The sequence below is a fragment of the Quercus lobata genome, chromosome 9 (assembly GCF_001633185.2).
Source record: "Quercus lobata isolate SW786 chromosome 9, ValleyOak3.0 Primary Assembly, whole genome shotgun sequence".
Taxonomy (NCBI): Eukaryota; Viridiplantae; Streptophyta; class Magnoliopsida; order Fagales; family Fagaceae; genus Quercus; species Quercus lobata.
In genome coordinates, this window is record NC_044912.1 from 43,530,587 (window position 1) to 43,542,554 (window position 11,968).

An 11,968-nucleotide genomic window follows, 5' to 3' on the forward strand; every position below is an offset into this window, starting at 1 on the left:
CTGAGAATGAGATACTCAAGAACAAGGTTGCCATCCTTACTGTTGAAGCTGAGAATGATAAAGAATGTGTGCCAACTTTGGAGAAGAGTCTTCAAGTGGAAGAGGACTTTTCTAAGCTGAAGGACAAGCAGATAGGCGATCTTCAATTTAAACTGGAAAAAGCTAGTCCTGATGCTATACAGGAGTTCAAAGAATCTGACTTGTACTTAGGCAACCTGTGTGAGTACTATGTGGAGGGCTTTGAACTCTTCAGAAGATGGATGGCTAAGCACCACCTAGAACTAAATCTCTCTGGTCTGGTAATGGGTGAAGTGGAGAAGGAGTTTGTAGCAGATCGTCCTTCCAAGGTCACGGAGGAGAATGTAGTAGAAGAAACTACGACTGCTGCTCTTGTAGATCCGTCCCCCTCTGATCCAGCTAGACAATAATTTACTTTATATCTTCTTTTATTTTCTCTCTTTTATGTAAGAGGAAAACAATGTCTTGTTATGGGGCCTATCGTTTTGAGCATATATTTTTTGAACAATTTATTTGGGCTTGTGTGTTTTGGGTATGCAATTCTCTTTTAACAACTGATTTGCTGACGAAGTGTGTTTGTAACCATTTATTTCATTGGGTCTTTGCCATGTTAAGTGACTTTATATGTTGGTTGTATTTGTTTAATCGTAGTTCTTCGTCATAACAGTTAAGCAGATCTCATTAAGTTATGATGGTGATGGGAGTTGTGGTTGAACAACTTCTTATATAGTTGTATTTGAACAACTTTCATTAAGTCATGTTTGAATGATGATGATAGAAGTTGTGTTTGAACAACTTTCATTAAGTCATGTTTGAATGACGATAATAGGAGTTGTGTTTGAACAACTTTCATTAAGTCATGTTTGAATGATGATGATAGGAGCTATGTTTGAACAACTTCTCTTTTAGTTGTGTTTGAACAACTTTTTGTTTGAATAATGATGATAGGAATTGTGTATGAACAACTTCTCTTTTAGTTGTGTTTGAACAACTTTCATTGAGTCATGTTTGAATGACGATATTAGAAGTTGTGTTTGAACAACTCCTTTTTTAGTTGTGTTTGAACAATTTTATTAAGTCATGTTTGAATGGCGATATTAGAAGTTGTGTTTGAACAACTTCCTTTTTTTTTTTTCATATGCCATGACGTTATTAGTAATGACAATGTTGCGTTGTACGCATGACTTGGAGTCACGCTATTGGAGCATCTTTGGGTTAACCATTTTTTTTTTTGGTTATGTTTGAATGACAATGATAATAGTTGTGTTTAAACAACTCTTGATTTAGTCGACTTTGATGGTTGTGTGTCAATCCTCCTGAGATCATCTTTATCTCTCCTGTAGGAGGTTTACTATCTCCTACTTCTCAATCTCTGTCTTTATCGTCTTTCCATTGATATTTGTAGGGCTCCATTTTCCTGACATACTTTTGTAACTTCCTTTATCGGATTAAAGTCTCCACCTGGTCTTTCAAATGTCTACACTCGTCGATGCGATGCCCGTGGTCCTAGTGGAATTTATAGTACTTGTTCTTGTCCTTTATTTCTGCTGGAGCACTGATTGGCTTCGGCCATTGCAGGGAGGGATAGTCCCTTATCTGCATCAAGACTTGCTCAATTGGCATCGTTAGAGGAGTAAAGTTAGTGAACTTTGGCCTCCTATCTGGAAGTTCCTTCTTTTTTCTTACCGTTTGCCCAACACTTCGTGTCTCCTTCTTCTTATCGCGATTGCTGCTTGTTCCTTCGTCTCTCTTCTTTTTTCCTTTCATTTCTTTTGCAAGTACCATGTCTTCTGCATTCATGTACATCTGAGCTTTTCGAAGCAATTCCACAACCATTTTTGGTGGGCCTTTGGTGATTGAGAAGAAAAAATCCCCTGGTAGCAACCTTGCTTGGGAAGTTGTAAGGATGACTTGATCTTCAACTTTGTCTACCTGTAGTAGCTCCTTATTAAATCGGGTCACATACTATCTTAGTGATTCTCCTTCTGCTTGTTGAATGTTGAGAAGATAACCAGTTGGCTTCTTGTGTCTTTGGCCCCCAATGAAATGACGAACAAAACCCTTGCTGAGTTATTCCAAAATTTGCAATTGTTCCTAGGGGTATCTTGCTGAACCATACTCTAGCTGCTCCTTTCAGCGTCGTTGGGAATGCCCTGCACATCACCTCGTTTGGGGTCATCTGCAATAGCATCAGTGTCTTAAATGATTCAATGTGATCCAAGGGATCCTTGGAACCGTCATATAATTCTAGCTATGGGAGAGGGAATTTTGGTGGGAGTGGACGGTTCAGTTTTCCAATGGTGAATGGTGAGTTTGCCCTTTGAATCATCCCTTCCAAATTCTTCTCGCCTTTGTCCTTCATGGCACTTCTTAATTCGTCCATCTCCTTCCTTATGTTGCAAAGCTCATTCTCCATCTTAGAGGAATCTTCTCCTGAGGTTCTATCTTGCTTGTTGGCTTGGGAGTTTGATTCTTCTTCATTGTTGTGCCCTTTAAGTCTTCTAAGTTGTTCTTCCTCATTTTGGTTTTCAACTGCTCGCTGACGTTTTAGGTTTTGGGATTCTATTGTCTTTTGTAGCTTTTCATTATGGTCAGTCAATTCTTCCACATTAGATAGGAGGGCCTGGATTTGTTGCTGTTGCACAGCTTCTGGATGTTGTACAGCTTCTGGCTCCATCTCGTACTTCAAGGAACTCTTTTTTCTCTAGGAAAGATGGCTTGAATGATTAGTAATTCCCACAGACGACGCCAAACTGATGATGCAAAAAATTAGCAGTTGAGCTCCTCGTCGTAGTGGATGGACGAAGCTGTGATTGGGGTTGTCTCTATTGGAGGAAAACCTGCAAAACAAACTGGGTGGAAGAGTAACATGCTAGTGTGGCATTAGCCAAACTGCCTCCGATGTTTAAGTCAATAAGGGAGAAAGATTTTAGAGAGAATTGACTGGAGAGTGATTTTTGTAGAGTATTTTTTGTGTGTACCTTTAACTTCTGTTGCCTTCTCTTTTTATGGTTGTGTGCCTCATTAATGGGCAATGAATTGCTGTATTTATGCTCAACAGTTAGTGCATTACAAAATCTTCGTTTGAAGTTTACAGCTCACTCTGTGACCGTTGCTCCGTCCGTTACACTTTGTCATCAATGAGCATAACAAATGCGTAACGTCTTCTCTTGGTTAATGATGATCTTAGCTTAATGACAATCATAAATTTCTAACTCATCAGTTAGTAAAAACATAATGGATAATTTTGGAACATAAATAAATGCAAAGTTTATCAAGCACCAAATGACTTGCAACGACAAATCTCTCCATTGCTTGTTGGAAAAAGAAAAACAATAAAATAAAATTCATCCAATTTTTTTAAAACTCTTTAATTAAAACAATTGATTTTAGAATTAGGGAATAAGAAATAAAGAAAGGTAATTCTTCTTCCTTCATAGGAGTTCTTCTAGGACAATGAATCTAATTTTTTTAATGCCTCACTTTAACAAAATTTGGTTAAAAGGGTGTCAAGGGGGAAATATTTTGTCTCTTCCGAGTTGAGGTGGAGTATCATTTTCTCAAACCTCAAGAGAGAAAAATGTAATTACCCATTTTATTATTAATGAAATTCTTATAAGCTATAATATTCATTTTTAATTAACTACCAGATATCAATTATAAATACATAGATAAAACTAAATTCAAGTTTGACTTTTTTTAAGTTTGAAAAAACCCAAATCCAACTAATGTAACTACTTTTTTTGTTATGAGTTTTGAATAACACTAGGTAATAATGATAAAGGTATTTTGTACTGATTCAAATAAATTAGTTTGGGCAAAGATGACTTAGGTTAGTTTGAATTATGATAAGTCATGATTTTTTGTGTGTTAAATTCTAACGAAATAAGATATTTATCTTTATCTCAAAAAAAAATTCATGTATAAATTTTGATTTAGTGAATGAATGAATGAAGAGAATGTAAGAACTCATCTAGTTAAAAGAGTGCTCAACATTTCTCCTTCCTATTGGACAAAAAGGCATACTATGGAATAAAGTTAGCTAACATCCATCTCTCTCTCTCTCTCTCACATTTGAATTGGTGACTTAATTGATGACAAGGGACTTTATAGTTTTTTTTTTTTGTTTTTTTTATTTATAATTTTTGCTTCCTAATACAAATAATCATCAAGTGCTCATACTTTCTAGGGACTTTTATAGATAAGTTAACCAAAACCCATAAGTTACAAATTGTTTGTTAGTATAATTTGAAGATTTGAACTCCTTAATCCATTTTAGTAAACTTAGAGACCCTGGTTGCCGGTTCCTCGAAAAAAATGTACATAATATTTTTTGAATTAATTTAATTATTTTTGGATATAAAAAAGAAATCCAACTAAAATATATATATGTATATATATATATATATATTTCCTTCTAAAAAAATCTAAAAAATATTTAATCTAAAATAGTTTAAGGCAAAATCGACATAAATTTTGGATCCCAACCTTGAATCACCAAAACAAAAGAAGGCCAAACCAAAAATGCCCTAGACTAGGAGTACAATATTGCAAATACCTTAAGATTTTTTATTTTTTTAAATAACAATAGAAAAATTCCACCATTTTTTTTAAATTTATAGTTTTCAACTCTATGATAATTGGTATAGATCATACAAAAACGCTAATATATATATATATATATATATTTAATATAGACAGGATTAAGATACTAGGTTTCTTGGTCAATAAAAGATTTTAATGGTTGAATTAATTAAAAATCATAAAAATTCCCAAAACATCAATATATATTTCTTGTTTTTAATCACAAAAGTAAAATTATAATGAAAAAATATTAACAAATATTATTAATTATAATAAAAGAAATTTATAAATTAACCATAATAATAATGTGATAATTGCGACATCAACAATATAATTAATCAAATTTTAATTAATTTTTTGTGTAATGTTTAAAATTTGACAATGCTAATTAAATTTAAGTCTTTGTAGTATGTAGTAATCTCCCTCTTCTCTTATTTATTTATTTAAGTATATGCAACAATCTCTTTAAAAAAAAAAAACAACTCATAAAAATAAGCACAACTTGAGAAAAGGGATGACATAGCTCTAAGTGCTCAATGCAATGAAGCGGACACGTATTTGAAATGTTGGCTCTAAGACGAGTCTCTTTAAAAAATAAGAAAAAAAGATCCCTTAAAAAAAGGAAAAAAAAAAAAAAAAAGATTGAGTTGGCTCCAGAATGCCAGGAGTCCGATTGAGAACAACTTATTTAATTAAAACTAAATTTTTTGTTAAAAATACTGTAAATACTAAGGGTTCGATTGGAAACAATTTATTTAATTAAAACTGAACTTTTTGTTAAAAGTACTGTAGATAAAAGTAAAAATTAGCTGAAATAGTATAGTGAAACCCGTAAACAATATCAAAAAGTTCAATAGAACTATAAATAGTAATAAAAATAAATTAAATAGTAATAAAAATAAACTAAATAGTAAAATAAGGTGATTTTAAACTCACTTTACTAAGTGGAATGCAACCTAATTGTAAGTCGAGTTCCTTAAAAAAAAAAAAAAAAAAAAAGCAATTTAGAGCAAGACACATAGTCGGTGGGAGAGTAAAACATGGTATGATATGAGAGAGAGAGAGAGTATAATAATAATACAATCAAAGCCTTCCCATAACTTAACAATTTTTCAATTACAACTACCCACACAATATACCACCAAAACAAAACCACCTCACTTCCACTTCTCTCTTTCTTTCTCTATCTAACACAAACACACGCACTCGTTCACACGCACTCGTTCACACGCACATCCAGTCAGAGAGAGATACCCGCGGATCCCATCGTGCCACGTCAGATCCAACTCATCTGTCCGCCGTACCGGAATGCCATTTCCGGCCACCCCAGGTCCCCCCCCCCACCCCCACATCCTCTCTTTCCATATTTGCTTCACTTTATATCACACTCTTTTTTGTGGGTTTCTGCTTTCTGGGTCTGTGAATCTTTGGGTTTCATTTCTGTGAATGTAGTGCTTTTTTTTTTTTGGGTGGGGACTTGTCCTTTTTGCCCTCTTTTGGATCTCTATGATACTCGAATCAAATTTACTCTCTCTTTCTAGATTTGCTTTTGTTTTCTGCTCAAAGTGCAGCTTTTTGTGCACTTCAAAATTCTGCTTTTTGTTACAGTCTACTTTTAGTCTCACGTAATTTTCTGTTTTTCCTTTTTGGGTATGTTTTAATTAACTTTTTTTTTTAGTATAAATATGCGTAATTTTGGTTCATTTCTGTTCTGAGTTTTGCCTTTTTGAATCAAAATTTGGGCCTTTGAGCATTTTTTTTACTAAGTGGGTATCAGTGAGATTTAGTTTTAGGGTCTTTGAGACTTTAGAGGCTTTGATCAGTGTAGCTTAGCCAAAACTTAAAAAAAAAAAAAAAAAAGTATGGAGTTATTTTTTAGGAATTTTTTTTTGAAATATTAATGGAGTTTTTTTATTAAGCTTTACCTTGAGTTTGATCAGGGAATATAGTGACGCATGAATTGATGTGATATCTCATGCGAATATGGTTAATTTTCTCTCTGCATAGAAGTGGACTTGTCTTTTGTAATTCTCATTTTCACATTACTTTAGGCCATAAACAGTGTTTTAAACAAATAGCTCTCTCTCTCTATCCCTCTCTCCCTCCCTCACGCTCCCTTTTATCTTTATTTTATATTATTTATTGTAGGGGAACATGAAGCTTACCTGCTTTTAAGTAAAAAATAACATCTGTGTTTGAGCTTTAATTTTTTTGGTAAGCAAATGTAGGAGTGATTTATATGTATGCAAGGTTTTGGGTGATTAGGATTACAATCTTCTTGTTCTTTCCTTATTTGTGTAGAATATATGGTATGTATTCAAAGTGTATAAATGCTTCTATGTATGCATTTTATTTTTTATAATTAATTATCGAACGAAAGATGGTATTTTGGGATTAATTTTCTGAAATGTTGTCACTACAGGCGTTTAAAATGAATGGGATTCAGAGCGGGAAACCTTACACCACTGAGAAACCCGTCCCAGGATGTCTGGGAAGAATGGTGAACCTTTTTGATTTGAGTTCGGGCGTTGCTGGAAACAAGATGCTTACCGATAAACCGCATCGTGATGGTAGTTTCCTTTCTCATATTTCTCTTCATTTTGTTATCTAATTTGCCATGAAATTTTCCGCTTTGCTTTGTGGTTCATATGTAAAATGTAAAATATTCTTGACTATAATTTTTTTTTTTTGACTGATCTTTTCTTTGGTAATCAGTTACTCTATAAATTCTTGAGCAGTTATGGGCATATGATCGTATTAATCGTGTAATCAAAAAAAATATGACAGCCCCATTTGTTAAAGTTCACTTGTTTTAATGTCAGTCTATTCCATTACTGGATTTCTTTTTTGCCTATTGTAGTTGTTTTCAAAAAGAACTACGTGCAATGTCATTTGGCATTGTTAACTATAACTTTTAAATTGCCTTGTACGTTCTGAAGTTCTTGAACAATATACATTATGCTAGTGGAGAATTTTGATTTAATTTTGTTCATCTGTCTGCTTGGCCTGTATTATTGGCATCATGCATAAATTCCTTCAGGTTGATGTAGATTCCCTTTTTTGGTGGTTAGTTAATTTGCTTTCTCTGTCTATGCTTCTCTCTCATGGGTGGGGGTATAAATCATAAAATAATATCTCCCCCATCAGATAGAGGCTTAAAGTAATTAGCATTTTGAGCTCAATTGAGTAATATTGTTGTTAAATTACAATATCCTCTTTTCTCTCCTCAACCAGGCCGGCTACTTTATGGTTTCTTTAGTTGTATATTTTAGATTAAATTATTGCCGATGAGCTCTAATTTAATACCACTTCCTCCTTAATATATATAAAGAGACGGAGAGTATGGTTGTGGGTGTGCATTTTTAACTTAACAAATAAATTTAAATTATTTCATACTATTTCTAGCTATTGTTGAGATGGAATTGGTTGTTTGGCAGGTTCTTCGCTCTCAAGGAATAGATCAGATGTGGCAAGGACATGGAGTCCTCTTGGAGATCAGATAGAGAAAAAGATGGCTCTTGTTCGTCAAAAATTCATGGAAGCAAAGCGACTCTCTACAGATGAAAGGCTTCGCCAATCTAAGGAATTTCAAGATGCATTGGAAGTTTTAAGTTCCAATAAAGATTTATTACTGAAGATTTTGCAAGAACCAAATACCTTATTTTCCCAACATCTATATGACCTGAAGTCTACAAAGCGTACCACTGTTCTTAGGCCTTCGAAGATGGTTGATAATGACAAATTTGTTGGATCAGGGAAGAAGAATGATAAACAAAGTTGATGAAAGTCCTTTTCAACCAACTAGAATAGTGGCATTGAAGCCTAGCCCTGGCAAGAGTCAAGGCATCAAGGCTGTTGTTTCTTCACCTTCCTTATCACCAAAAATATTGCACGGTGAAAGCTTTTATGAGGAAGCTGAAGACACTGAAATATTAGAATCAAGGGAAATGGCAAAGGAGATCACCAGGCAGATGCGTGAAAATTTGATGGGTCACCTAAGGGATTGAGACTTTCCTTTCTTCTCTTTTTTCCAATGGCTACACTGGTGATGAGAGTTCATTTAACAAATCAGAGAATGAGTATGCAGCGGGAAATCTTAGGTCTTGTTTGGTTTAAAAAAATGGTCACTCATCACTCAGTTTTCATCACCCATCACTCATCACTCAGTTTTTATCACTCATCACTTATTACTTATCACTCATCACTTAAAACACCCCATCCTGTTTGGCACCATCACTCACTTATCATCACTCAATATTTTTCAATTATTTGTGGGCCCCATACTTGTACCTTGTGTAGCTTTTACTCTTTTTTTTTTTTTTTTCCTTCAACCCCCAGTAGCTAAATTCACTGAACCCAGTGAGAAAAAAAATAATTAAAAAAAAAACCAAACTCACTGAACCCAGGAAAAAAAAAAAAAAAAAAAAAGAGAGAGAGACGAAGAACTGAAGAAAGAATCAGTGAAGAAGAAAAAAAAAAAAAAAAAAGAACGGAAGACCAACCAGTGAAAAAAAAAAAAAAAAAGGAGTCAAGACCGAACGGTGAAAAAAGAGAGAGAAAGAGACGAAGAACTGAAGAAAAAAAAAAGAACGGAAGACCAACTAGTGAAAAAAAAAAAAAAAAAAGAGTCAAAGGTCAAAAGTTGCGGCTGTAGGTCCCTCCATGTGTGTATAATTACAAAAATGCCATTGAGTTATGAGTTATGAAAACTGAAAACAGCTAAAATGTGTTTTTAGTTTCCATAATTCATAACTCAAAAATCAGAGAATTGAGTGATGGAAACTGAGTCATGGTTCATGAGTGATGGTGTCCAAACAAAAAAAATTTCCGTGGGTCCCACAAATTTTGGATGATGAGTGATGAAAACAAAATCATATCACTCAAAACTCACTCATCCAAACAACACCTTAGTGATTCTGAAGTCATGTCACCGTCTCCTAGGCATTCATGGGATTACATCAATAGGTTTGGTAGCCCTTATTCTACTTCATCCTTCAGCCGTGCATCATGTTCTCCAGAGTCATCAGTTTGTAGAGAAGCAAAGAAGCGACTCTCTGAAAGATGGGCCATGATGGCATCACATGGGACTTCTCAAGAGCAAAGACATGCCCGGAGAAGCTCTAGTACTTTGGGTGAGATGCTTGCTCTTTCAGATAAAAAGAAGTCAGTGGGAGCTGAGGACAAGGATAGTAATAAAGAACAAGAACCAAGGGAATTAGTCTCATGTGTAAACCAATAATTTAAATAAAGAAGAAGGTGTGGTTGATTCTCCTAAAAATCTTCTGAGGTCAAAATCTGTTCCTGTGTCTTCTACAGTGTATGGTGCCAGGCTCAATGTTGAAGTTTCTGATATTGAGGTGGTCAAAACACATGTTCCCAAGGAGCTGACAAAAGCAAAGGGCATGAAATCATCATTCAAAGGGAAGGTTTCAAGTTTATTTTTCTCAAGGAATAAGAAATCGAATAAGGATAAATGTGCTGCATCTCAAATTAAAGATTGAAGCTAATTTTGCCTCCTCTGAAACAACAGCATCTCCATTACATCCTCATGGAGTGATTAGTGATGATGCCTCTCAACGTGGAAAATTTTAAGTTGTTAGACTAGAAAAGAAAGTTTACTTCTTACTGAAATCACAATTGAGCAAACTTATTATTTAAGTTTGGGCAATAATATGTCAAGCGAGAGTTTGTAAACTTTTTGTATGAAGTGTACTCTAACAAGTATTTTCAAACTTGATTTCTTCAATGTTACTCCTTGACTTAACATTAAGAAAACTATTTAAATACAAGCCTCACTAACACTTATTAAACTTAACACAGGAATTAGCCTACACAAATGTAAAACCTAACAATTAAAAATAAAGTAGCAATAGAATTAATGACTGTTGTTATAATTAGGCAAAATAAAATTATATTTAAAAAAGAGTATAAAATTGAATTATTTAAAATTACAAACATAGTGGTGAGGGCCTTAATTTAGCCAAATAAAATTTCTTTTCAAAAAGAAAAATAGTCACTGAGAATTTTTTTTTTTTTTTTTTTTTTTTTAAAGTTGTGTTATACAGTGAATAAAGAATCTTTATCTGCCACTAATGCAGTGAAAGAATTGTAAAAGTTTGATTTCAATGTGCAGGGTAACTAACAGTTCAAAAACAAAGAGAAGCCTCGACAGCAGTAGGATAAGCAAGTCCACACCTTTAGAGAGTGTTCCAACTGGCAACCAACCACGTTGGATGAGAGCTGCAAGGGTAAGAGAAGGAAAGGGGGTCCAGTTTCTTTCTGTAAAAATAGAGGTCCATGTCTGTGGCTGGTTTTTTCAGCTGGACTGTTAAAGATTCTATTGTGACAGCAACTTTATTGTCTTTTTTATGAAGCATTATTGAAGATTCTAGCTTTGGGATTTCTCTTTGTTAGAATTCTTAGAAGCAACAAAGGGGTGGCAGAGTTACCTAATAGAGAGGCTGTGGTAAAGGACATTCAGCAGTTTACAAATGTTTGGGATTGACATGTGGATAGACGTTTTGGCAAAGCCTTGATCTCTAGCAATCATTGCCCCTAAGTCTTTATGAACAGTAGCTTGGATAATAGACAGAGAGCTCCTAATCTTCTAATCTTTTCTTCTTGTGCTGTTTTGGTTCCTTTGTTTCAATGTACCCAAAAAAGAATGGCAAGAAAAGGTTTTTGTTGGTGTTTTAAAGGCAGTAGAAATCATGGGCTGGAAAGCTTTTACTGCCAAAGGTATTATTAATTTATTGTTTTACCCATGTTTCCATTCAAAATTATGCTTATGGGTTGTCCTCAGTTTAGAATTCTATTAGCACAAGCTGATAGGTAAGAAAAGGCATGACAAATTGACAGGTAATTCAAAGTGAATAAACTAGAATTCTAATTCTTATATTTTTCCTTCTTGTCCTTTGCGTATAATTTGGTTTGCTTTAATTTAAAGTATGAAAAAGGGGTTTTATTTGTTTGGAACTATCAAAATGCTTTCTTATTTCTTCTTGTCATCTAGAAATCTAGTTTGGTTAGATCTGTCCATTACTAATGTGGTCATGTATAGTAATAGTTTGATTTCTGTTAATGTCACATATAAATGCTTGTTGATGTTGATGGTCCTCTTCCTTCATTGGTGGAGCTCCTCCGTCAACGAGTGGTCTCATATTCCATTGCGTTGTGGAGCAGCGTTGCTGCCTTTATTTATCAAAAAAAAAGAAGAAGTAATAGTTTGATTTCTATGTGACCATGTGTATGTTAGCTAACAGTTCAAATTAAAGGAAAGCCTTGACAGTGGAAAAATAAGTCCAGACATTTATAGAGTCTTCCAAATGGCAACCAATCCTGAAATGGGGAGGGGATTCAATTTTTT

At 34.1% G+C, this 11,968-nt stretch overlaps 1 protein-coding gene across 3 annotated transcripts; it reads left to right on the forward strand.

Annotated features, from left to right (window-relative positions):
- Positions 1 to 5,690: 5,690 nt before the first annotated feature.
- Positions 5,691 to 10,301, forward strand: LOC115962070. 3 transcript variants are annotated; one of them, XR_004085341.1, is made up of 4 exons: positions 5,691 to 5,932; positions 7,025 to 7,172; positions 8,040 to 8,702; positions 9,514 to 10,301. XR_004085341.1 is itself a non-coding variant. In XM_031080946.1 (4 exons), exons 1-3 carry the CDS (start codon positions 6,909 to 6,911, stop codon positions 8,381 to 8,383), a joined length of 495 nt encoding a protein of 164 aa, XP_030936806.1. In that variant the 5' UTR covers positions 6,265 to 6,908; the 3' UTR covers positions 8,384 to 8,702; positions 9,514 to 10,301. The 3 variants fall into 3 exon arrangements, 1 of the variants encoding a protein (XP_030936806.1); XR_004085342.1 differs by lacking the exon at positions 5,691 to 5,932 and adding an exon at positions 6,260 to 6,816; XM_031080946.1 differs by lacking the exon at positions 5,691 to 5,932 and adding an exon at positions 6,265 to 6,911.
- The last annotated feature ends 1,667 nt before the right edge of the window (positions 10,302 to 11,968 follow it).